Below are 26841 nucleotides of genomic sequence, written 5' to 3'. Positions count from 1 at the left end.
CCACCACGCACGCCAGGTCAGCGGAGTCAATCACCACCTTCCGGAGACACCTGAAACCCCACCTCTTTAAGGAATACCTAGGATAGGATAAAGTAATCCTTCTAACCCCCCCCCCTCCCTTAAAGAGTTAGATGCACTATTGTAAAGTGGTTGTTCCACTGGATATCATAAGGTGAATGCACCAATTTGTAAGTCGCTCTGGATAAGAGCGTCTGCTAAATGACTTAAATGTAAATGTAAAATGTTAAGAACTATCTACATGTGGAACATGTACACTATATAACACATCCCCACTGTATCTAAGGCGGCATACACTGACACTGTATTACTTTATATTATGTGAAAGTAGCATAATATAATACATAGTATAATATATGTAAAGAGTTTACAATGTTTAGAATATATATCTTGTGAATATTGAGACATTGAGACATATGAATAATACTTGTGAGTTGTAGACAAAGTTAGTCAAGTATAAATTACCATATTTTCTATAGATCAACTGTTAATTACCAAAATGACTGAAAATTCCAGTAACTTTGTTAAAAGATTAGAGTAGCTTGTTTTGCTACTCTAATCGCAACAATATTCTAAATGTATGTGTTGTGCAAAACGTTTTCACTCTGTCAGCAGAATGTGCCTTAGCTAACTTAGCTAAAATTGTTTTATTACATTTTTTTAATTTTTTTTTAAAGAAAATGTTGAAATTGGCATGGTCTAATTGACTCAACAACCAAAAACACACACAACTTTAGCTTTCTTAGTGAATAATAAAATCAATAGTTATTTCTGGTTGTTCATCAAAGTTAGCGGGCTAACTCAGTGATCCTGCTTTGTAGCATACCCCTCTGGATGGTAATTGTGATACTCTCAGGATCTCCTGTATTTGCCCTCAGGAACTCTGCCCAGTGTGGAGTAGGTGCCGAGATATAAACTGCAGACTCTTTCCCTAAGGAACATTACAATATCATGAACCTCTAGTAACAATCTGCAATATATGTGTTTCAGATCTATCATGTTGCAGAGCCGCAGGCCAGCACCTAATGTTCGGACCCGGTGCCACTTTCCAGTTCCCCTGCAACAGGCTGAGACCTGTTATGGAGAGACAGGATACAGTGTTCCGCCTTTGTGTCCTTCTCCGAAAGCGAATTGCCATTGCCCTGTGGAAGCTGGCCACATTCAGGACCCTCGGTGGTGAGGATGAGGAGTATTTTATTATTGGAGATGCTGCCCACCCCTCTCAGCCATGGCTGGTGAAGCCTTTTGCAGATACTGGCAGACTGAATGACCAACAAGAAATTTTATGAGAATCTGCAGGGCAAGGGTAGGGGTGAAAAATTCCTTATGAAGCTACCTTATGAAGCGCAATGACTGCAATGTTGTTCCCTTTCAGTCAGTCAACTTCGGTACAACATACTACAGGGAGTCGGTTGAAGGATCTACGATCACGCCTGACAAGGCCAATGAAATCCGCCCCACCTTCCACAGGTGATAAATTGCAGGCTCGGATTCAAGCCTTAAATTATTCCGCTCTTCAGCCCAGTGTGGACAGGAACGATTCACGCTACCATAACAAACAATTGGAACACGATACTGTGTTATGTTGCACCAACTAAACTGTTTTACATTGGTAGAGCATTGTCACTCCCTGGACATTGTGTGCTGACGTTTGTATGGTTCTCATAAGTTTCCTAATCACGAACAATTCGTTATTTTTTTTAAAATTGCTTTGCCTGGCTATAGCAATGAGTAAGATGGTTAACACGACCGAAACGACAAAGGCTAACAATTTGGGTTCGCAACCATGCCGCAATGAATAAAATGATACTCATGTCACGTTTGTTGTCTTGTATTTCTAAGTTCGGTGCATGCTCAGGCTGCCCTTGTTCTAGTCAGTTCGTGTGCTAGACTAGGGGACGGCTGGCACTGTTCCTCTACTAGTCCACGGTGCAGGTTCTCTTGACAAATTGTGTAGCGTTCTTTAGGTGGCTTGGCGTTTCCGATAGTAAAATCCTCTCCCAGGTGCCGTACCTTGGCTGGTTCCCAGTTGTGGCGATGGATTGGGTTGTTGGTCGGGTCGAATGTCTCCCGGCTCCTGCGCGCTCTGTCGCTGGTTGCGGAGGCTACTCGAAGAGAGAGGGGGACCAGGTTCTGTGGGTATCCCCCCGCTGCCTGTGTCTGCCTTAGGAAAGCGGTGCTTAACCATCTTCCCAGAAGGGTCAAATCAAATTGTATTAGTCACATGCGCCGAATACAACAGGTAAAGATCTTACAGTGAAATGCTTACTTACAAGCCCTTAACCAACAATGCAGTTTTAAGAAAAATACCCCCCCAAAAATAAGAAATAAAAGTAACAAATAAAGAGCAGCTGTAAAACAACAATAGCGAGGCTTTATACAGGGGGGTACAGAGTCGATGTGTGAGGGCACCGGTTAGTAGAGGAAATTAAGGTAATATGTACATGTAGGTATAGTTATTAAAGTGACTATGCATAGATAATAACAGAGAGTAAAAGAGGAGGGGGGAGGGTGTAAATAGTCTGGGTAGCGATTTGATTAGATGTTCAGGAGTCTTATGGCTTGGGGGTAGAAGCTGTTTAGAAGCCTCTTGGATCTTGACTTGGCACTCCGATAGTCCCAGGGTCCTTAACTGGACATCATAAGGTGAATGCACCAACTTGTAAGTCGCTCTGGATAAGAGCGTCTGCTAAATGACTTAAATGTAATGTAAATGTAGCTTAGTGATGAGCTTTGAGAGCACTATGGTGTTGAATGCTGAGCTGTAGTCAATGAATAGCATTCTCACATAGGTTTTCCTCTTGTCCAGGTGTGAAAGGGCTGTGTGGAGTGCAATAGAGATTGCATCATCTGTGGATCTGTTGGGGCGGTATGCAAATTAGGGTGGGTCTAGGGTTTCTGGGATAATGGTGTTGATGTGAGCCATGACCAGCCTTTCAAAGCACTTCATGGCTACAGACGTGAGTTCTACGGGTCAGTAGTCGTTTAAGCAGGTTACCTTAGTGTTCTTGGGCACAGGGACTTTGGTGGTCTGCTTGAAACATGCTGGTATTACGGACTTATAACTATCAAAATAAAGTTGCACACTCCATGTATAATCTCCCAGCAATTTAATAGGTATTTATCAACGTTTCGGCATCACTGTGCCTTCTTCAGGGTAATGTCATGAATACTTGAACCAGGTTATGTAGACACACAGTGCAATTAGTGTAACCAATGACAGTAGTGAGGGGTGTGTCAATGATTAAGTTAATTAAAATTAATTAGTGAAACTGTTAAATTATATATGGCATATTAAATATGATGTTATTGTTATCATATAGAAACATAATGGAATATTGTACATAATATTTGCTTCAACATACATTGTGTCATTCAATTTCACATAATATTTTCGTATTTAATTTTTGTTACATGTAATATTGGTTCAACCTTAATATATTATGATCATCATCAACAGAGGGAACATATTAGGTGTACGCTAATAAGCTGTAAAAATAATTTTTCAATTTATAAGACTTGTTCATAGAGTAAAATGTGTTCATGAGAAGGGCCTGAGATCAAAGTCCATATTCAGACCACTAGGGGTCAATGTTTTTAGAAAGGATATCCAGTAAGTCTCCCTTTGTAGTCGTAGGATCTCAATGCCTGTGTATTTGAGGGAGGAGATTGGATGGTTAGCTTCAACAAAGTGAGCTGCTACTGGATAGTCAATGTTCTTACACCTGATTGAGCTGCGGTGTTCAGCTATGCGTTGTTTTAATTGTCTTTTTGTTTGTCCTACGTAGGCTTTTCCACATGAACAGGTGATGAGATAGATTACTCCATTGGTCTTGCATGAGATGATACCCCAAACAGGGATCTTTCGACCTGTATGTGGGTGTCTGAAGAAAGACGTTGTTATAGTGATATTACACTGTGCACATGAGCCACATTTGTAGTTCCCATTTGGGATAGGTGTCAAGAGTGTCTGAGTGAGCTCAGGGGTCATGTCAGATCTCACCAAAATATCTCCAATATTGCGACCATGCTTATAGACCACCAGTGGGGGTTCCTTGAAGAGGTGTGAGATTTTTTTCTTGTTGTCTGATTGCAGAATATGCCAGTGCTTTTTCAGGATTGCTTTCATTTTCTTCGAACCCTTGGTGTACTTAGTGCAAAAGACGGTTCTTCTTTGGTTGAGTTTTTAGTAATTCCGCTCTTGGTTTTTGATATATTTTCATCATTGCAGCATCAAGAGTTTTTGTCCTTGTAGCCTCTCATTTTGAATTTATCTGTCATTTTTTTAGCATTGCTGTCAAAATCTGACTGGTGGCCACATTCGTTTAACCCTGCATAACTGGCTATATGGTAGACCATATGTCCAGTAGTTCAAACAGAGCTCGGTGCATTCAACATGTCAATACCTCTCACAAATACAAGTAGTGATGAAAATGTAGCCCCTGTTGGAGTAGGTGTGCTCTGGCTAGTAGCTTTTGCCCCTGTTGGATGAGGTGAGCTCTGGCTAGGAGCTGTAGTCCTGTTGGACTAGGTGAGCTCGCTCTAGTAGCTGTTGCCCCTGTTGGACTAGGTGAGCTCTGGCTAGTGGCTGTAGCCCCTTTTGGACATAGCGTGAGCTCTGGCTAGTGGCTGTATTCCCTTTTGGACTAGGTGAGCTCTCTCTAGTAGCTGTTGCCCCTGTTGGACTAGGTGTGCTCTGGTAGTGGCTGTAGCCTCTTTTGGACTAGGTAGCTCTGGCTAGTGGCTGTTAGCCCCTTTTGGACTAGGTGAGCTTCTGGCTAGTGCTGTAGCCCTTTGGACTAGGTGAGCTCTGGCTAGGAGCTGTAGCCCTTTTTGGAGTAGGCAGTGCTCTGGCTAGTAGCTAATGCCCCTGTTAAACTAGGTGAGCTCTGGCTAGGAGTTGTAGACCCTGTTAAACTAGGCGAGGCTCTGGCTCGTGGCTGTATCCCCTGTGGACTAGGTGTGCTCTGGCTCGTGGCTGTATCCCTGTTGGACTAGGTGTGCTCTGGCTCGTGGCTGCAGCCTCTGTTGGACTAGGTGAGTTCTGGCTCGCGCTGCAGGCCCGTTGGACTAGGTGAGGTTCTGGCTCGCGGCTGCAGCCCCTGTTGACTAGGTGAGTTCTGGCTCGCGGCTGCATCCCCTGTTGGAATAGGTGAGTTCTGGCTGCGGCTGCATCCCTGTTGGAATAGGTGAGCTCTGGCTGTGGCTGTAGCCCCTGTTGCAATAGGTGAGCTCTGCTAGAAAATGTAGCCCTGTTGGACTAGGTGAGCAATGGATAGGAGCTGCTAGCCCTTTTTGGAGTAGGTGGTGCCTGGCTAGTAGCTAATGCCCTGTTGGACGAGGTGAGCTCTGGCTCGTGGCTGAGCCCCTGTTGGACTAGGTGAGCTCTGGCTAGTGGCTGTACCACCTGTTGGACGAGGTGAGCTCTGGCTAGTAGCTAGTAGCCCCTGTTGGACTAGGTGAGCTCTGGCTAGTGGCTGTAGCCCCTGTGACGAGGTGAGCTCTGCTATAGCTGTAGCCATTGGACTAGGTGAGCTCTGGCTAGAAAATGTTAGCCTGTGGACAGGTGTGCCTGGCTAGTAGCTCTTGCCCCTGGCGGACTAGGTGAGCCTGGCTAGAGCTGTAGCCCCTGTTTGGACTAGGTGTGATCTGGCTTGAGCTGTAGCCCTTGTTGGACTAAGTGAAATCTGGCTAGCAGCTGTAGACCCTGTGACTAGGGTTCTCTGGCTAGCAGCTGTAGCCCCTGTTGGACTAGGTGAGCCTTCTCTGGTAGCTGTAGCCCCTGTTGGCTAGGTGAGCAATGGATAGGAGCTGTAGCCCTTTTCTGGAGTAGGTGGTGCTCTGGCTAGTAGCTAATGCCCCTGTTGGACGAGGTGAGCTCTGGCTAGTGGCTGTAGCCCATTGGACTAGGTGAGCTCTGGCTAGAGCTGTTGGACTAGGTGTGCTCTGGCTAGTAGCTGTGGCCCTTTTTGGAGTAGGTAGTGCTCTGGCTAGTAGCCAATGCCCTTTTGGACGAGGTGAGCTCTGGCTAGTGGCTTAGCCCCTGTTGGACGATGAGCTCTGGCTAGTGGCTGTAGCCCCTGCTGGACGAGGTGAGCTTCTGGCTAGTGGCTGATAGCCCCTGTTGGACCAGGTGAAGCTCTGGCTAGTGGCTGTAGCCCTGTTGGACGAGGTGAGCTTCTGGCTAGTGGCTGTAGCCCCTGCTGACGAGGTGAGCGTCTGGCTAGTAGCTGTTGCCCTTTTTGGAGTAGGTTAGCTCTGGCTAGTAGCTGTAGCCCCTGTTGGAATAGGTGAGCTCTGGCTAGAAAATGTAGCCATGTTGGAGTAGGTTTGCTTTGGCTAGTAGCTTTTTCCCCTGTTGGACGAGGTGAGCTCTGGCTAGTGGCTGTAGTCCTGTTGGAAGAGGTGAGCTCTGGCTAGTTGCTGTGGCCCTTTTTGGAGTAGGTAGCTCTGGCTAGTAGCTGTAGCCCCTGTTGGAATAGGTGAGCTCTGGCTAGAAAATGTAGCCATGTTGGAGTAGGTTTGCTTTGGCTAGTAGCTTTCCCCTGTGGACGAGGTGAGCTCTGGCTAGGAGCTGTAGTCCTGTTGGAAGAGGTGAGCTCTGGCTAGAAAATTCAGCCCTGTTGGACTAGGTGTGCTCTGACTGCTAGCTGTTTCCGCTTTTGGACTAGGTAGCTTGGGCTAGTGGCTGTAGCCCATCTTGGACTAGATGAGCCCTGGCTAGTAGCTGTAGCCCTGTTGGACGATGTGTGCTCTGGCTAGTAGCTCTTGCCCTGGCGGACTAGGTGAGCTCTGGCTAGGAGCTGTAGCCCCTGTTGGACTAGGTGTGATCTGGCTTGTAGCTGTAGCCCTTGTTGGACTAAGTGAAATCTGGCTAGCAGCTGTAGACCCTGTTGGACTAGGGGTTCTCTGGCTAGCAGCTGTAGCCCCTGTTGGACTAGGTGAGCCTTCTCTGGTAGCTGTAGCCCCTGTTGGACTAGGTGAGCAATGGATAGGAGCTGTAGCCCTTTTTGGAGTAGGTGGTGCTCTGGCTAGTAGCTAATGCCCCTGTTGGACGAGGTGAGCTCTGGCTAGTGGCTGTAGCCCATTGGACTAGGTGAGCTCTGGCTAGGAGCTGTTGGACTAGTGTGCTCTGGCTAGTAGTGTGGCCCTTTTTGGAGTAGGTAGTGCTCTGGCTAGTAGCCAATGCCCCTTTTGGACGAGGTGAGCTCTGGCTAGTGCTGTAGCCCCTGTTGGACGAGGTGAGCTCTGGCTAGTGCTGTAGCCCCTGCTGGACGAGGTGAGCTCTGCTAGTGGCTGTAGCCCCTGTTGGACCAGGTGAGCTCTGGCTAGTGGCTGTAGCCCCTGTTGGACGAGGTGAGCTCTGGCTTAGTGGCTGTAGCCCCTGCTGGACGAGGTGAGCTCTGGCTAGTAGCTGTTGCCCTTTTTGGAGTAGGTTAGCTCTGGCTAGTAGCTGTAGCCCCTGTTGGAATAGGTGAGCTCTGGCTAGAAAATGTAGCCATGTTGGAGTAGGTTTGCTTTGGCTAGTAGCTTTTTCCCCTGTTGGACGAGGTGAGCTCTGGCTAGTGGCTGTAGTCCTGTTGGAAGAGGTGAGCTCTGGCTAGTTGCTGTGGCCCTTTTTGGAGTAGGTTAGCTCTGGCTAGTAGCTGTAGCCCCTGTTGGAATAGGTGAGCTCTGGCTAGAAAATGTAGCCATGTTGGAGTAGGTTTGCTTTGGCTAGTAGCTTTTCCCCCTGTTGGACGAGGTGAGCTCTGGCTAGGACTGTAGTCCTGTTGGAAGAGGTGAGCTCTGGCTAGAAAATTCAGCCCTGTTGGACTAGGTGTGCTCTGACTGCTAGCTGTTTCCGCTTTTGGACTAGGTTAGCTTGGGCTAGTGGCTGTAGCCCATCTTGGACTAGATGAGCCCTGGCTAGTAGCTGTAGCCCCTGTTGGACGATGTGTGCTCTGGCTAGTAGCTCTTGCCCCTGGCGGACTAGGTGAGCTCTGGCTAGGAGCTGTAGCCCCTGTTGGACTAGGTGTGATCGGCTTGTAGCTGTAGCCCTTGTTGGACTAAGTGAAATCTGGCTAGCAGCTGTAGACCCTGTTGGACTAGGGGTTCTCTGGCTAGCAGCTGTAGCCCCTGTTGGACTAGGTGAGCCTTCTCTGGTAGCTGTAGCCCCTGTTGGACTAGGTGAGCAATGGATAGGAGCTGTAGCCCTTTTTGGAGTAGGTGGTGCTCTGCTAGTAGCTAATGCCCCTGTTGGACGAGGTGAGCTCTGGCTAGTGGCTGTAGCCCATTGGACTAGGTGAGCTCTGGCTAGGAGCTGTTGGACTAGGTGTGCTCTGGCTAGTAGCTGTGGCCCTTTTGGAGTAGGTTAGTGCTCTGGCTAGTAGCCAATGCCCCTTTTGGACGAGGTGAGCTCTGGCTAGTGGCTGTAGCCCCTGTTGGACGAGGTGAGCTCTGGCTAGTGGCTGTAGCCCCTGCGACGAGGTGAGCTCTGGCTAGTGGCTTGAGCCCTGTTGGACAAGGTGAGCTCTGGCTAGTGGCTGTAGCCCCTGTTGGCGAGGTGAGCTCTGGCTAGTGGCTGTAGCCCTCTGGACGAGTGAGCTCTGGCTAGTAGCTGTTGCCCTTTTGGAGTAGTTAGCTCTGGCTAGTAGCTGTAGCCCCTGTTGGAATAGGTGAGCTCTGGCTAGAAAATGTAGCCATGTGGAGTAGGTTTGTTTGGCTAGTAGCTTTTTCCCCTGTTGGATGAGGTGAGCTCTGGCTATGGCTGTAGTCCTGTTGGAAAGGGTGAGCTCTGGCTAGTTTGCTGTGCCCTTTTTGGAGTAGGTTAGCTCTGGCTAGTAGCTGTAGCCCCTGTTGGAATAGGTGAGCTCTGGCTAGAAAATGTAGCCATGTTGGAGTAGGTTTGCTTTGGCTAGTAGCTTTTCTCCCTGTTGACGAGTGAGCTCTGGCTAGGAGCTGTAGTCCTGTTGGAAGAGGTGAGCTCTGGCTAGAAAATTCAGCCCTGTTGACTAGGTGTGCTCTGGCTGCTAGCTGTTCCGCTTTTGGACTAGGTAGCTTGGGCTAGTGGCTGTAGCCCATCTTGGACTAGATGAGCCCTGGCTAGTAGCTGTAGCCCCTGTTGGACGATGTGTGCTCTGGCTAGTAGCTGTTGCCCCTGTATGACTATGTGTGCTCTGGCTAGTAGCTGTAGCCCTTGTTGGACTAGGTGTGCTCTGGCTAGTACCTGTAGCCCCTGTTGGACTAGGTGAGCTCTGTCTGAGCTGTAGCCCTTGTTGGACTAGTGGAGCGCAGATGCGTGATAATGCTATCAGCTAGCTGCTTTCCTATTTTGTAGAACAGTTATTTGCAACTGGCCTATGGACCAATTTCAGGAACTCAGTCAGTGTCTGAACTTCCTGTTGAGAGTTAGTATAATAGAATGCACAAGGTGCAATTTCAAAATGTGGTTGTGCATCAGCAGTCACTCAATTAGCCCATGTCAGCATTTTTTTTTAGATTGGCCTGCTGTCTAAACTTGTAATAAGCATGGTTGAATTACCTACCAGGATCGACCCTTTGATCATCAGTTATCATACTAAAACATTAAACATATGCCTCCACCGTCTGGGAAAATCTGTGGAAATGCAGGAAATTAGCTGTAAATCTGCAAATTTTTCTCTCCGCCCTATGGCAGAATGAGTAGAATTGCATGAAATGAGTTATACAATTGTAAAGTCTTCTCTTCGCCGCATGGCAAAAACTGTGGAATTACATTACACAGCCATCCTAAAAACCCAAATCTGATCATTACTCATATTCAATATTGGTTTCTGACTGTCCACACTCAGTTTTACATATCAGATTTGTGCATTCACACTGATGTAGCCTCTGAAGTAGCACACAGATGTAATGCTCATTTCATCTCACTGTTCCTCTACATTTGGGGGTGGTTGTCGTGGTAATGGCAGGTCATGAGCAAAAGAAACACTTCAGATAAAAAAAAATGGATGTGAGTGTCCAGACTAAGGTCTAGATGCTTGAAATTCAAAATATGAAACACTTAAATTGTATCAGGATTGAGTGCCACGTATGAATTTGGAAATAAAAACTTCAGATTCAATGTGGTTGTTGCCTAGCACCTCTGCTTAGCACCTCAACTGAGTGCCAGCCATAATTTGCAAACCGATTCTACATGCCAGTCGCCACCCTAAAAACACACAGCGCCGTCAGCAATCGAATGAATGGCAAATGAACGGCAGACGTCAATCGGTGCGATTCCACTAGGTTGAATCAACGTTGTTTCCATGTCATTTCAACCCTTTCAAATCTATGGTGATGACGTTGAATCAACGTGGGAAACTGTTTGGATTTGCAAAAAGTGTAAGGTAAAAAAAACGTTTTACCTAAATACAACGTTGAATTCACATTTGTGTACAACTCAATCAAATGTAAATCAAAACTAGACGTTGACCTGACATCTGTGCCCACTGGAATGTGTTTTCTCCTTAAAATGACAATTAGTTCTGTCAAAAGAAACTATGCTGAATAAAAATATATATGTAAAGTGTTGGTCGCATGTTTCATGAGCAGAAATAAAAGATCCCAGAAATGTTCCATATGCACAAAAAGTGTATTTCTCGAAAATGTTCTGCTCACATTTGTTTACATGCCTGTCAGTGAGCATTTCTCCTTTGCCAAGATAATCCATCCACCTGACAGGTGTGGCATATCAAGAAGCTGATTAAATAGCATGAAACCAAGATGGCGTAGCAGTCAGACGTCTTTGTCCTGTCGTGTCCCTTGTATATAGCTTTTTCTTCGCATATTTTCCTAAACCTCAACTTCTAAATACTCTCCTGCAACCCGCCTCACCCAATGTGGTGTGGATCTGCTTTTTTCTAAAGTATTTGTAGCCAGCTAACTACCTACCAGCTATCAGTCAGCAAACCATTGCTAGCGGTCATCAGCTAACCTTTAGCTCGGAAAGCTCTCGCCAGTTCGAACAACGTGACTCAAACCAGAGCATAACGGACCTATTTCTCTCCATATCCCCGGATTCCTACCGCAAACTCTGAACATTTTCATCTGGATCTTCGCAACTAGCTAACCGCAATCCCGGGAGACCACTCCTGGCTTGCGTTTCCATCCCGGAGCAAGCACCAATTAGCCTGACGCTAGCCCGGCCAGGGCTCCTGTGCTACCACCGAAGCCCACTCCTGGGCTAAAATATCCAGACCCCTTCTACTGCAGGTACGGCGCACGGAACTCCGCCGATCCTCTACGACTGGAATACCGACATAATCTGCCCGAGGATTCCAACAGGACCCTCAGGCGCGATGCCCGCTGAAGGCCCATTCTGCTAACCTGCTAGGTCTGCTAGCTACCTAGAGCTACTTGGAACCCTACTAATTCCACGACTGGTCTATCGACGTCACCGCAAGAAGAGGCAAAAACAGACTTACCCCCATCTGCTAGCTTGCTTGGCCCGGTCTGCTAACTACTAGCTTGCCTGCCCCGGTCTGCTAACTGCTAGCCCATGCTAACTGCTTGCTTTCCTGCCCCGGTCTGCTAACTGCTAGCCCTTGCTAACTGCTTGCTTGCTAAACCGGTCTGCTAACTGCTGGCTTGCCAGCCCCGGTCTGCTAACTGCTAGCTTGTTTAGCCCCGGCCTACTACCTGTTAGCATCGGCCTGCTAACAGTCTGAATCGACGTGTCCCCAGTCAGCCCAACCACTCACTGGACCCATATGTTCACTTGGCTACGCATGCCTCTCTCTAATATCAATATGCCTCATCCATTACTGTCCTGGTTAGTGATTACTGTTTTATTTCACTGTAGAGCCTCTAGCTCTGCTCAATATGCCTTAACCAACCATMTTGTTCCACCTCCTACATATGTGATGACATCACCTGGTTTAAACGTCTCTAGAGACTATATCTCTCTCATCATTACTCAATGCCTAGGTTTACCTCCAATGTACTCACATCCTACCTTACCTTTGTCTGTACACTATGCCTTTAATCTATGCTATCGTGCCCAGAAACCTGCTCCTTTTACTCTCTGTTCCGAACGTGCTAGACGGCCAGTTCGTATAGCATTCAGCCGTACCCTTATCCTACTTCTCCTCTGGCGATGTAGAGGTTAATCCAGGTCCTGCAGTGCCTAGCTCCACTCCCACTCCCTAGGTGCTCTCATTTGTTGACCTCTGTAACCGTAAAAGCCTTGGTTCCATGCATGTTAACATTAGAAGCCTACTCCATAAGTTTATTTTACTCACTGCTTTAGCACACTCTGCCAACCCCGTGTCTGAATCCTGGCTTCGGAAAACCACCAAAAACCCTGAAATCTTCATAGCTAACTATAACATTTTCCGCAAAGATAGCCAGCTGAGTTCTGTATTACTATCCAAGTCTGTACCCAAACAATTCGAGCTTCTACTTCTAAAAATGAACCTTTCCAGAAACAAGTCTCTCACTTTTGCCGCTTGCTATAGACCTCCCTCTGACCCCAGCTGTGCCCTCGATACCAAATGTGAATTGATTGCCCCCCATCTATCTTCTGAGCTCGTGCTACTAGGTGACCTAAACTGGGACATGCTTAACACCCCGGCCATCCTACAATCTAAGCTTGATGCCCTCAATCTCACACAAATTATCAATGAACCTACCAGGTACAACTCCAAATCCGTAAACACGGGCACCCTCATAGATGTCATCCTAACTAACTCGCCCTCTAAATACACCTCTGCTGTTTTCAATCAAGATCTCAGCAATCACTACCTCATTTCCTGCATCCGTAATGGGTCTGCGACCAAACGACCACACCTCATCACTGTCAAACGCCCCCTAAAACACTTTTGCGAGCAGGCCTTTCTAATCGACCTGGCCGGGGTGTCCTGGAATGACATTGACCTCATCCCGTCAGTAGATGATGCCTGGCTATTCTTTAAAAGTGCCTTCCTCACCATCTTAAATAAGCATGCCCTTGACATGCCCTTCCTAGAACTAGGAATAGATATAGTCCTTGGTTCCCTCCAGACCTGTCTGCCCTTGACCAGCACAAAAACATCCTGTGGCGTTCTGCATTAGCATCGAATATCCCCCGTGATATGCAACTTTTCAGGGAAGTTGGGAACAAATATACACAGGCAGTTAGGAAAGCTAAGGCTAAGCTTTTTCAAACAGAAATTTGCATCCTGTAGTACTAACTCAAAAAAGGTTCTGGGACACTGTAAAGTCCATGGAGAATAAGAACACCTCCTCCCAGATGCCCACTGCTCTGAGGCTAGGAAACTCTGTCACCCACCGATAAATCCACTATAATTGAGAATTTCAATAAGCATTTCTCTACGGCTGGCCATGCTTTCCACCTGGCTACCCCTACCCCGGTCAACTGCCCGGCACCCTCCACAGCAACCCGCCAAAGCCCCCAACATTTCTCCTTCACCCAAATCCAGATAGCTGATGTTCTGAAAGAGCTGCAAAATCTGGACCCCTACAAATCAGCCGGGCTAGACAATCTGGACCCTCTCTTTCTAAAATTATCTGCCGAAATTGTTGCAACCGCTTTTACTAGCCTGTTCAACCTCTCTTTCGTATCGTCTGAGATTCCCAAAGATTGGAAAGCTGCCGCGGTCATCCCCCTCTTCAAAGGGGGGGACACTCTWGACCCAAACTGCTACAGACCTATATCTATCCTACCCTGTCTTTCTAAGGTCTTCGAAAGCCAAGTTAACAAACAGATTACCGACCATTTCYAATCCCACCGTACCTTRTCCGCTATGCAATCTGGTTTCAGAGCTGGTCATGGGTGCACCTCAGCCASGCTCAAGGTCCTAAACGARATCTTAACCGCCATCGATAAGAGACATTACTGTGCAGCCGTATTCATCGACCTGGCCAAGGCTTTCGACTCTGTCAATCACCACATTCTTATTGGCAGACTCGACAGACTTGGTTTCTCAAATGATTGCCTCGCCTGGTTTACCAACTACTTCTCTGATAGAGTTCAGTGTGTCAAATCGGAGGGCCTGTTGTCCGGACCTCTGGCAGTCTCTATGGGGGTGCCACAAGGTTCAAGCCTTGGGCCGACTCTCTTCTCTGTGTACATCAATGATGTTGCTCTTGCTGCTGGTGATTTTCTGATCCACCTCTACGCAGACACCATTCTGACGACACTAACCTCCAGACGAGCTTCAATGCCATACAACTCTCCTTCCGTGGCCTCCAACTGCTCTTAAACGCAAGTAAAACTAAATGCATGCTCTTCAACCGATCACTGCCCGCACCTGCTCGCCCGTCCAGCATCACGGCTCTGACTTAGAATACGTGGACAACTACAAATACCTAGGTGTCTGGTTAGATTGTAAACTCTCCTTCCAGACTCACATTAAGCATCTCCAATCCAAAATTAAATCTAGAATCGGCTTCCTATTTCGCAACAAAGCATCCTTCACTCATGCTGCCAACATACCCTCGTAAAACTGACCATCCTACCGATCCTCGACTTCGGTGATGTCATCTATAAAATAGCCTCCAACACTCTACTCAACAAATTGGATGCAGTCTATCACAGTGCCATCCGTTTTGTCACCAAAGCCCCATACACTACCCACCATTGCGACCTGTACGCTCTCGTTGGTTGGCCCTCGCTTCATACTCGTCGCCAAACCCACTGGCTACAGGTTATCTACAAGTCTCTGCTAGGTAAAGCCCCGCCTTATCTCAGCTCACTGGTCACCATAGCAGCACCCACTTGTAGCACGCGCTCCAGCAGGTATATCTCACTGGTCACCCCCAAAGCCAATTCCTCCTTTGGTCGTTTTTCCTTACAGTTCTCTGCTGCCAATGACTGGAACGAACTGCAAAAATCTCTGAAGCTGGAGACTCATATCTCCCTCACTAGCTTTAAGAACCAGCTGTCAGAGCAGCTCACAGCACCTGTAAACAGCCCATCTATCTACCTACCTCATCCCCATACTGTATTTATTTATGTATCTTGCTCCTTTGCACCCCAGTATCTCTACTTGCACATTCATCTTCTGCACATCTACCATTCCAGTGTTTAATTGCTATGTTGTAATTACTTTGCCATCATGGCCTATTGCCTTAACTCCCTTATCTTACCTAATTTGCACTCACTGTATATATACTTTTTGTTTTCTTTGTTCTACTGTATTATTGACTGTATGTTTTGTTTATTCCATGTGTAACTCTGTGTTGTTGTATGTGTCAAATTGCTATATGCTTTATCTTGGCCAGGTCACAGTTGCAAATGAGAACTTGTTCTCAACTAGCCTACCTGGTTAAATAAGAAAAGTATTTTTTTAAATTACACAGGTGCACCTTGTGCTGGGGACAATAAAAGGCCACTCTAAAATGTACAATTTTGTCACACTACACAATGCCACAGATGGTTCAAGTTTTGAGGGAGCATGCAATTGTCATGCTGATTGCAGGAATGTCCACCAGAGCTGTTACCAGATAATGGAATGTTAATTTCTCTACTATAAGTCACCCCTAACGTCGTTTTAGAGAATTTGGAGGTACGTCCAACCTGCCTCACAACAGCAGATTATGTGTATGGCATCATATGGGCAAGTGGTTTATAGTGATGTCAACGTTATGAACAGAGTGCCCCATGGTGGCGGTAGGGTTATGGTATGGGCAGGCATAAGCTACGGACAATGAACACAATTGCATTTTATTGATGGCTCTATTGGAAATGACCTTTAAATGAATGGGGCACTGCCAAATGTGCTCCACAGATTGAACGCTGCCCTTTTTGCGCATATTCCAAACATATCGCTGAGGGTGCTAGGATAGAACTGGTTTCCATGGGTTTGATGCCATTCCACTCACTCCATTCCAGACATTATTATGACACTGTTCTCCCCTTTAGCAGCCTGCACTGATGCCTACGGTAGAAGCGCATGTGAACGCACAAATCTAGGGCAGAGTAGTGAGAGGAAGGGACTGGTTTGTGATTCAGTATCAGACTGGCTCCATTATAGTGACCCCTAACGGATATACTGCAGAATCTAGAAAATATATTATTGGGTATGCAAGTGTTCAAACCCAGATCCTAAATATTTATTGAAGAACTGAACATTAAACATGGGAAAATGCAAGGCAAACAGACACGTGAAGGCAACAGCATAGATCTTGTTTGGAGATGCATGAGTCATTTGGCTGATATTTTGCAGGTAAATATATATATATTTACAGTTGAAGTCGGAAGACGTGTAGGTCTCATGGGTAAGTAAGGACGTGCTTTAAAAAATACTTCACACGGGCCAAGAGCGGAGTCAAGCTCCAAAGGCACACAAAAAAAGCCTTCAGCATTTTTAAAGTCCAAAATATTAAATGATCATCTAATTTTCTATTGCACTTGAAGATTATTTCTTTACATAAAATATACATGTATAAAAGTGACGGAATACACATATATATGTACAGTATGTTTAATATTGTTCCCAATTACTTTAATTAATCTCTTGCACAGACTGTTGTTCTTTGGTATTAATTAAGTACACACTGTATGATAACTCACTATAATTCCAAAAGTAGGGGAATTGGCAGTATCGACTTAGCCTGGATGTCCCTTAACTTAAATGTTCACGAGAGACTGTTTGGCAAAGCCTTTTCTCCAAGAAGATATCCACAGCTTGTTTTTAGTTTAAATCATTCCTGAAGAGCAAAAAATAACAAATTGTCTTCTTTAGGAGCTATTAGTGTGAGAACTCCCCCATTCCTCCTTTGCTCTTCTTCTCCTCATTCTCCCCCAGCACCAAAATATCTTCCCTTTATTTCTGCAGTCTGATGAGAGGGGTGATACGGGGGTGTTGAGGGAGGGGTGCAGAGGTCCTTCTTGGACAGTGCTTGAGGGAGGGAGTGGACTGTTCCATTCACCCCAACTGCATGGAGGTTCAGAAGTGAGGGTTCTGCACACACAGCACCACACAGACATACACACCCTTACAGGAAACACACAGGGCCAACCTCCAGGTGGTAGTGTGATCCGAGTGTGGTCTTGGGTAAGTTATAGATGTTAACCACAGGGAGCAGTTTAGGATCCTGGGAGTGGAACACAAAATGGGTCTGGTGCCAGCGTCCATCCTTCATCTGTAATAGAGATACAAAGAAGTCAAACTAAGTCAAGAGTTTCAGATTTTATGATTGATATGTTGTTATTCTATTACTGTTCATAGTGCAGAAAAAAATGGAAGTTCAGAGACTACAGTAAGAAGAAGTAGCCCCTTTCTGATACCCTCACTGAGACAGATCAGCTACTGGTCAGATACACTCCCCTCCATATGCATTTGGACAGTGAAGCTAAAATAAAAGAATGTGGCTCTATACTCCAGTATTTTTTATTTGAATTCAAATGTTTTATATGAGGCGACGGTACAGAATGTCACCTTTTATTTGAGAGTATTTTCATACATATTTATTTATTTATTTTATTTATTTTACCGTTATTTTACCAGGTAAGTTGACTGAGAACACGTTCTCATTTGCAGCAACGACCTGGGGAATAGTTACAGGGGAGAGGAGGGGGATGAATGAGCCAATTGTAAACTGGGGATTATTAGGTGACCGTGATGGTTGAGGGCCAGATTGGGAATTTAGCCAGGACACCGGGGTTAACACCCCTACTCTTACGATAAGTGCCATGGGATCTTTAATGACCTCAGAGAGTCAGGACACCCGTTTAACGTCCCATCCGAAAGACGGCACCCTACACAGAGCAGTGTCCCCAATCACTGCCCTGGGGCATTGGGATCTTTGTTTAGACCAGAGGAAAGAGTGCCTCCTACTGGCCCTCCAACACCACTTCCAGCAGCACCTGGTCTCCCATCCAGGGACTGACCAGGACCAACCCTGCTTAGCTTCAGAAGCAAGCCAGCAGTGGTAAGCAGGGTGGTATGCATCTGTAAGCATATTATGTATCTAGTCCCCCCCCCCATGTGAGGAATTCATAAGAATTTGGACTAATTCAATTAACCCAGGATTCCTGAAATGTGAGACCTGTGTTATGTTGACTGTAGTAGAAGAGGAAGAATTTATTGACTTACTGTATGCACTTGTGAAAAGTGTAAACAACTAGTTGCCTCAAAAGACCAGATCATTGAACACCTAGAGAGGAAAAGGATCCTAAAGAACATCACGCTCTGGCTAAGAAGACTTCAAGATTGAACGCTGGTTTTGATGTGACAATTTTAAATGACCGAGAGGGTAATACAGGGAGCACGATGAGATTGGAATCCTCTGCAGTAGCTTCTGAGGATACTACCTTGGACCACTTTCCTGTATTAACGCATCCCACCGACGAGAACCAGTGGACTACTGCGTCTTGCTCTACACCGTCGGAGGCAAAGTGGAATCGAGTTCGAGCTAAGAGAGGAGGAACATTCCAACGTATTCTCCCTCTGCCCTTTCGTCCAGACCTGCGGCTCTCGAACAGTTTTACGGCTCTGAGACCCCCTGACTTCACCGGGGCCCCTCCGACAAGCTCCTCTGGACCTGGTCCTGGGTTACTGAGCCGGCCATCCCCTATAGCTGCTGAGCCTTCTTCCCCACACTTTGTGTGGGATGGACCATTTCAGGTTGTCAGTGATGAGCACGCAGAGGAACTTGAAGCTTTTCACCCTCTCCACTGTGGCCCCGTTGATGTGGATGGGGAGGGGGGGTGCTCTCTCTGCTGTCTCCTGAAGTCCACAATCAGCTTGTTTTGTTGTCGTTGAGGGAATGGTTATTTTCCTGGCACCACTCCGCCAGGGCCCTCACCTCCTCCCTGTAGGCTGTCTTGTCATAGATGGTAATCAGGCCTACCACTGTTGTGTCGTCAGCAAACTTGATGATTGAGTTGGAGACGTGTGTCCTGGGTGAACAGGGTGTACAGGAGGGGGCTGAGCATGCACCCTTGTGGGGCCCCCATGTTGAGGATCAGCGTGGAGGAAGTGTTTTTGCCTACCTTCCCAACCTGGGGTCGGCCAGTAAGGAAGTCCAGGATCCAGTTGCACAGGGTGGGATTCAGACCCAGGGGCTTGGGCTTAGTGAAGAGCTTGGAGGGCACTATGGTGATGAAGGCTGAGCTGTTGTCAATTAACAGCATTCTTACATAGGTATTTATCTTGTCCAGATTGGATAGGCAGTGTGCAGTGCGATGGTGATTGTATCATCCGTTTATCTGTTTGGGCAGAATGGAAATTGTAGTGGGTCTAGGGTGTCGGGTAAGGTGGAGGTAATATGATCCTTAACTAACCTCTCAAAGCACTTAATGATGACAGAAGTGAGTGCTACGGAGTGATTGTAATTTAGTTCAGTTACCTTTGCTTTCTTGGGTACAGGAATAAGGGGGACCTTGAAGCATGAGGGGACAACAGACTGGGATAGGGAGAGATTGAATATGTCCATAAACACCCCTGCCAGCTGGTCTGCACATGCTCTGAGGACGCGGCTAGGGATGCCATCTGGGCCGGAGAATGAGAGCTCACTGTCCTCGTGAGCGGCAGTGGCCGGCATCGGTGGCTCTGTGTTTTTGCTTGAAGCGGGCGAAGAAGGTTTTTTAGCTTGTCCGGGAGTGAGGCGTTGGTGTCCGCAACGTGGCTGGCTTTCCCTTTATAATTTGTGATTGTCTGGAGTCCCTGACACATACGTCTTGTGTCTGAGCCATTGAATTGCGTCTCCACTTTGTCCCTGTACTGTCGTTTTGTCTCTTTGATTGCCCATAGCTGGTCTGTTTGTACACCTTGCCGTGCTTAAATGCGGTGGTTCGCGCTTTCAGTTTTGCGTGAATGCTGCCATCTATCCCCGGTTTGTGGTTTGGATCGTCACAGTGGGAACAACATCCTCAATGCACTTCCTGATGAACTCTGTCACAGAGTCAGTGTATACATCAAAACTTTATTGTCCAGGGACTGAAAGTTAATGAATAATATACTCTGAAGAGGTGGATGATATGCACGCCTCCTGAGTCTGATTAGCAGCCCAGACCTTATTCCTATTCTCTGTCGACAGAGCAGCCCCAGAATGAATGGAATTGCCTCTGGGAGTTCAAACAAAGGATCCAATTCAGGAAAGTTTAATTTCTTATCGAAATTCTGACGAGTGACCGCTGATCTAATATCCAAAAGTTATTTTCGGATGTAGGTAATAATGCCGGAAATATTCTGAGCAAATAATGTAAGAAATAACACAAAAAATAAAATACAGCAAAGTTGGCTAGGAGCTAGAAACATGGCGACATAGCTAGCCAACTTTGCCTCATCTGAGAATAATTTTAGCTACCTATTAACTTAGCAACAGTAGCTAGCTTGCTTTTGGTGGAAGAATTCATTCAACATTTTGTGTGCTGAACTGGTTAGCTGGTTAGCAGCATCACTTTGATTTCATATGAAGTATGTATTGTTTTAACTTCGATTAATTGAGCCTGTTTTAGACAACAGAAGATGGAGTCCTAAAGATGGCGCTGCAATGCTTTGTTATGTCACTTGATTATGAATCTATATTTTTTTTGTTGCTGGAATGGAATGTTCGTATACTGTATTTTTATGTCTCACCATGATTTTTATTAGCTATCTTAAGATGAATGCACTAACTGTAAGTTGCTATAGATAAGAGCATCTGCTAAATGACTAAAATGTAAACGTATTACATGCAGATCTCATATTACTATATTGATACATTTCTTCATGTTTTTTATTTTAATATTGATGTCAATGTATCATTTGTAAAGTTATTTATAAAAAATGTAGTTATTTGTAGATGTGACTGTAAAACCTAGCAGTACTACTTATTTATAGACAAACACATTATTTGTCTCTCTGAAAGGAAGAGAGTGATAGATTTCAAGCAATCATTGAACAACCCCATGTCATGATAAGTAGTGACAACACATCAATCTCTTTAATAAGTTATTTTAACAATAAAAGCTAATTGACCATATCTGAAATGGATACAGTGTATATAGCGTTTTGGAAAGAAACTCTTCATATGGAGGGGAGTATATCTTCCATAACCCTAATGGTTAGAATCAGGGGTAGGGTAGTGTAAACCGATCCTAGATCTGTGGCGAGAGGCAACTTCTACTTCAAGCTCAGAGAGTGCCCTCCACTGAGAGAACATGGCAGCCGTACCCAACAGGAGTCCTCGATGACGTGAGGCTCCATCTCTCCTCCTGCCTCAATGATCTCCCCACTCCACGCCCTGAAATGCACAGACCCCTGTGAAGGAGGCTGGTCCTCAGAGGTCCTCCAGATAGGTACGTTCAGGCAGTGGATGGTCACATGTTGCACCGCCTCCGCGCTCAAGAGATGCAGGAAGTTCATCTGGACACGCCCAACACTAATCTCCAGCTGTCAATAAAGAGGATGAAAGTTGTTCAAAACAAATACAATAATATATCATAATATATAAATATACAGTAGAAGTCGGAAGTTTACATACACCTTTACCAAATACATTTCAACTCAGTTTTTCACAATTCCTGACATTTAATCCTAGTAAAAATTCCCCGTCTTAGGTCAGTTAGGATCACCACTTTATTTTAAGAATGTGAAATGTCAGAATAATAGTAGGGAGAATGATTTATTTCAGCTTTTATTTCTTGCATCACATTCCCAGTGGGTCAGAAGTTTACATACACTTAATTAGTATTTGGTAGCATTGCCTTTAAATTGTTTAACTTCGGTCAAAGATTCGGGTAGCCATCCACAAGCTTCCCACAATAAGTTGGGTGAAGTTTGGCCCATTCCTCCTGACAGAGCTTGTGTAACTGAGTCAGGTTTGTAGGCCTCCTTGTTCGCACACGCTTTTTCAGTTCTGCCCACACATTTTCTATAGGATTGAGGTCAGGGCTTTGTGATGGCCACTCCAATACCTTGACTTTGTTGTCCTAAAGCCATTTTGCCACAACTTTGGAAGTAAGCTTGGGGTCATTGTCCATTTGGAAGACCCCATTTGCGACCAAGCTTTAACTTCCTGACTGATGTCTTGAGATGTTGCTTCAATATATCCACATCATTTCCCCTCCTCATGATGCCATCTATTTTGTGAAGTGCACCAGTCCCTCCTGCAGCAAAGCACCCCCACAACATGATACTGACACCCCCGTGCTTCATGGTTGGGATGGTGTTCTTCGGCTTGCAAGCCTCCACCTTTTTCCTCCAAACAAAACGATGGTCATTATGGCCAAACAGTTCCATTTTTGTTTCCACAGACCAGAGGACATTTCTCCAAAAATACGATCTTTGTCCCCATGTGCAGTTGCAAACCGTAGTCTGGGTTTTATATGGCGGTTTTGGAGCAGTGGCTTTTACATTGCTGAGCGGCCTTTCAGGTTATGTCGATATAGGACTCGTTTAACTATGGATATAGATACTTTTGTACCTGTTTCCTCCAGCATCTTCACAAGGTCCGTTGCTGTTGTTCTTTTCACACCAAAGTACATTCTCTAGGAGACAGAACGCATCTCCTTCCTGAGCGGTATGACGGCTGCGTTGTCCCATGGTGTTTATACTTGCGTACTATTGTTTGTACAGATGCATGTGGTACCTTCAGGCGTTTGGAAATTGCTCCCAAGGATGAACCAGACTTGTGGAGGTCTACAATTTGTTTTCTACAGTCTTGGCTGATTTCTTTTTATTTTCCCATGATGTCAAGCTAAGAGGCACTGAGTTTGAAGGTAGGCCTTGAAATACATCCACAGGTACACCTCCAATTGACTCAAATGATGTCAATTAGCCTATCAGAAGCTTCTAAAGCCATGACATAATTTTCAGGAATTTTCCAAGCTGTTTAAAGGCACAGTCAACTTAGTGCATGTAAACTTCTGACCCACTGGAATTGTGATAACAGTGAATTCTAAGTTGAATAATCTGTCTGTAAACAATTGTTGGAAAATGACTTGTGTCATCCACGAAGTAGATGTCCTAACCGACTTGCCAAAACTATAGTTTGTTAACAAGAAATTTGTGGAGTGGTCGGCGCATTGACAAATAACATTTGATTTGAAACTCTTTTGCCAATTGAATGGAAACCTAGCTACTATTCATGAAATACTGTGGCATCATCTATTCAGTGTGACTGGTTGTAGTATAACTGGTGATGTATGACGGTTATGTCTGCAGTACCTTGGACACCGTTACAGGTTTTAGGCAGGTCTGCCCTCCACCTGTGAAGTTACAGGTGACCTCTATTGTATCTGAGGAGTAGCCCAGGTTTGGGTCAATCCAATAAGTGCCTAGGGAGAGAAAAGAGTCAGTTACTAAACACTCTTCCCATTCTTCTTCTCCCTCTTGTGTGCACATACAGTACATGCATGCATGCGTGCACACACACACACATCTGTCCTCTCACCATGTAAGCGCGCCACACACACACACTCACACACACATCTGTCCCTCTCACCATGCAAACGCACACACACACACACAACACACACACACACACACACACACCACACACACACACCACACACACACACACACACACACACACACACAAGATAACACACAACACCTGTCCTCTCACCATGCAAGCGCACACACACACACACAGATCTGTCCTCTCACCATCGCTCATTTTCTGTTCACAGCTGTGGAGGTCCCTGCAAATGCGGGCGGGGTTATCGCTGGTGCCCAGTGGATTTTTCAGGCTCTGGATCAGGTCACTAAGGTAGTGGATGGTCTTAATGATCTCTGTAACATGGTCTAGCATAGGCAGGTCCATAACTAGCCAATTCTGCACAGGGATAGAAAAATGAATTTGTAGCAGTCTACAGTCAATCAAAAAAACATGAATGGATGACTATACATGAGAATAAATGGCTATGTTCACAGCTTGTTGAGGGTATCATGGCACTGACCTCAGTCCTAAGTGGGGTGTTTATAGACTCAAACACCTGAAGGGAACCGTCCTGTTTCTGAATAAGAAAACGGGGCACAGACAACATAATGTAACATTACACTGTCATAGGACGTACTGTATAGGAAGACAACGTGTTCGGTGCTGTAGTGATGGCCATAGTCAATAGTGCCATAGTCACAATAGCTAATGTTTTGGTGAAAGGTCTAGTGTATTTAGTGTATTGAAGAGATGTACAATAACTTACAAATGACAGAGGGACACCGGGAGGACCCTAGAGAAAATAAAACAACCAGTCAGGAGGAATAACGCTACAGATCACCTAAAGTAACACAGATGGAGTATGCTCCATCACAGTTGGATTGCAGGAACTATCAAGAAATGAGCCCTTATAAAGTACTAATCTTGCAATGTAGTCCTTGATTAGGCCCATCTGAATTCTTCAGTTGGAGGTTTCCTTAAGTTGTTCTGCGTCCAACCTGTTATCTTTGGCAAAATATTCTCTTTAAAAAAATTGTATCAACAGCTTTTGTGTGTGATAAAAAAATTATCAGTCACAATAGTGGTTCGCGATGCTACTTTCCAACATGCTAAGAGCAGGGAGTTTTGAGAATGCACTGTGAACTAAGCTGTTTTTATGAAAATGGAGCCCTTCAAAATTGAATTTGAGAGCAAATTAGGGTAACACGTTACATAACCATGTCAAAATACTGTTAGACTCCAGGTGAGAGTAATTGGATGCGTGGTGGGACCAGAAAAGAAGATGAAGAATCGTTCTCGGCGCGCCTGCCTTGACCGCCTCAAATAGCCGACCAATCACCCTGTCACCAACCCTTAGTAAAAATTGGAAAAAATGGTGTTTGACCAGATACAATGCTATTTTACAGTAAACACATTGACAACAGACTTTCAGCACGCTTATAGGGAAGGACATTATTGGCTGAGAGAAATTTATGAATAAAAGATTGTGGGGGCTGTTTTGTTAGACTTCAGTGCGGCTTTTGACATTATCCATCATAGTCTGTTGCTGGAAAAACATGGCTTTATACCCCCTGCTATATTGTGGATCTTTAATGGAAACCTCTCAAACAAAATCCAGGTAGATTCAGGAATTCCCCAGGGCAGCTGTCTAGGCCACTTACTTTTTTCACATTTTATTAATGACATGCCGCTGGCTTTAAATAAAGACTAAACTGCTTGGAGTAACCATGGATTGTAAACTGTCATGGTCAAAACATTTTGATACAACAGTAGCTAGGATGGGGAGAAGACTGTCCATAATAAAGTGCTACTCTGCATTCTTAACAGCACTATCAGCAAGGCAGGTACTACAGGCCCTAGTTTTGTCGCACCTGGACTACTGTTCAGTCATGTGGTCAGGTGTCACAATGAGTGACTTAGGAAAATTGCAATTGGCTCAGAACAGGGCAGCACGGCTGGCCCTTGGATGTACACAGAGAGCTAACATTAATACTATGCGTGTCAATCTCTCCTGGCTCAAAGTGGAGGAGAGCTTGACTTCATCACTACTTGTATTTGTGAGAGGTATTGACATGTTGAATGCACCAAGCTGTCTGTTTGAACTACTGGCACACAGCTTGGACACCCATGCATACCCCACAAGACATGCCACCAGAGGTCTCTTCACAGTCCCCAAGTCCATAACAAACTATGGGAGGCGCACAGTACTACATAGAGCCATGACTACATGGAACTCTATTCCACATATTGTAACTCATGCAAGAAGTAAAATTAGATTTAAAAAACAGTTAAAAATACACCTTATGGTACAGCGGGAACTATGAAGCAACACAGACACATGCATACAAACACATGATAACATACACATGGATTTTGTTTTGTATATATGTGGTAGTAGAGTAGGGGCCTGAGGGCACACACTTAATGTGTTGTGAAATCTGTTATGAATGTATTGTAATATAAAAAAATGTATAACTAATTTAGCTGAACCCCAAGAAGAGTGGGGATTCATAATTAATACAAAGTTACAACAGCTGACATAACATGTCATAACCTGTCATAATATAGCCATAACATTGTCATGACCCATTTATAGTGCTCCCGAGTGGCGCAGCTGTCTAAGGCACTGCATCTCAGTGATAGAGGCGTCACTATAGACCCTGGTTCGATTCCAGGCTGTATCACAACCGGACAAATTGGGAGTCCCATAGTGCGGCGCACAATTGGCACAGCGTCGTCTGGGTTAGGGTTTGGCCTGGGTAAATCATTGTAAATAAGAATTTGTTCTTAACTGACTTGCCTAGTTAAATAAAGGTTAAATAAAATAAAGAAAAATAAATAAATATTTAGACCTGTTATGACACCTACATAAGAGTGTTCTTTATTTCCCTGACAAGAACTTTCCTTTTGTTTGAAACTTTGTTGTTGTTGTAATTCTTTAAAGTAATTTTTTTTCCATCATATTTTAAATAACTTGTAGAAAATAAGCTTTCTGACCATCTTGTTTACTTGGACTAAGAAAATACACTTTATGGCACTGTCAAGAAACATTATGACCATCATAATCATATAAGCCAGATAGGCCTATCTCGTACATGCCCTTATATCAGTCATCTGTCAAAAAGAGAGTGTCTTGTCCTCCTCCTGAAATCTGCTACTGCATTCATCCCAGTTATCAGCAACTGAGCATTGGGGTAGGTGTATGTCTGACATCAATGTGTGTGCAATTACAATGATAGTTTAATATGGTACATTTCCCAAAAATGTATTCAACATAAACACACTGTTGACACGTAGGCTACGGTGTAATTGACTGTTTTTCCTTGTGTGCATGTTTTGTGGGTATTGTTATGTTGTTATATTAACTAACTACGTGGTAGGTTTTGTGTGTTTTTACACTCTTATGTAGTTGTCATAACCAGCCATAAAATAACTACCGTGGTAGGTTTCGTGGGTTTTTACACTCTTATGTAGGTGTCATAACCAGCCATAAAATAACTACCGTGGTTG

The 26841-nt window shown here is 45.2% G+C and overlaps 1 protein-coding gene across 1 annotated transcript in view; it reads right to left on the bottom strand.

Annotated features, from left to right (window-relative positions):
- Positions 1-16052: 16052 nt before the first annotated feature.
- LOC111961212 (collagen alpha-1(XXVII) chain B-like) overlaps positions 16053-26841 on the bottom strand; it is a 210349-nt gene continuing 199560 nt past the window's right edge. The window contains 6 exon segments of the mRNA XM_023983294.2: positions 16053-17106; positions 21123-21341; positions 23118-23227; positions 23559-23727; positions 23852-23908; positions 24098-24124. Coding sequence (XP_023839062.1) covers positions 16960-17106; positions 21123-21341; positions 23118-23227; positions 23559-23727; positions 23852-23908; positions 24098-24124 — 729 coding nt within the window. The 3' untranslated portion in view covers positions 16053-16959.

The sequence above is a fragment of the Salvelinus sp. IW2-2015 genome, linkage group LG4q.1:29 (genome assembly GCF_002910315.2).
Source record: "Salvelinus sp. IW2-2015 linkage group LG4q.1:29, ASM291031v2, whole genome shotgun sequence".
Lineage (NCBI taxonomy): Eukaryota > Metazoa > Chordata > Actinopteri > Salmoniformes > Salmonidae > Salvelinus > Salvelinus sp. IW2-2015.
Note: the sequence above shows the minus strand (reverse complement) of the source record. Positions and strands in the feature narration are given on the sequence as shown.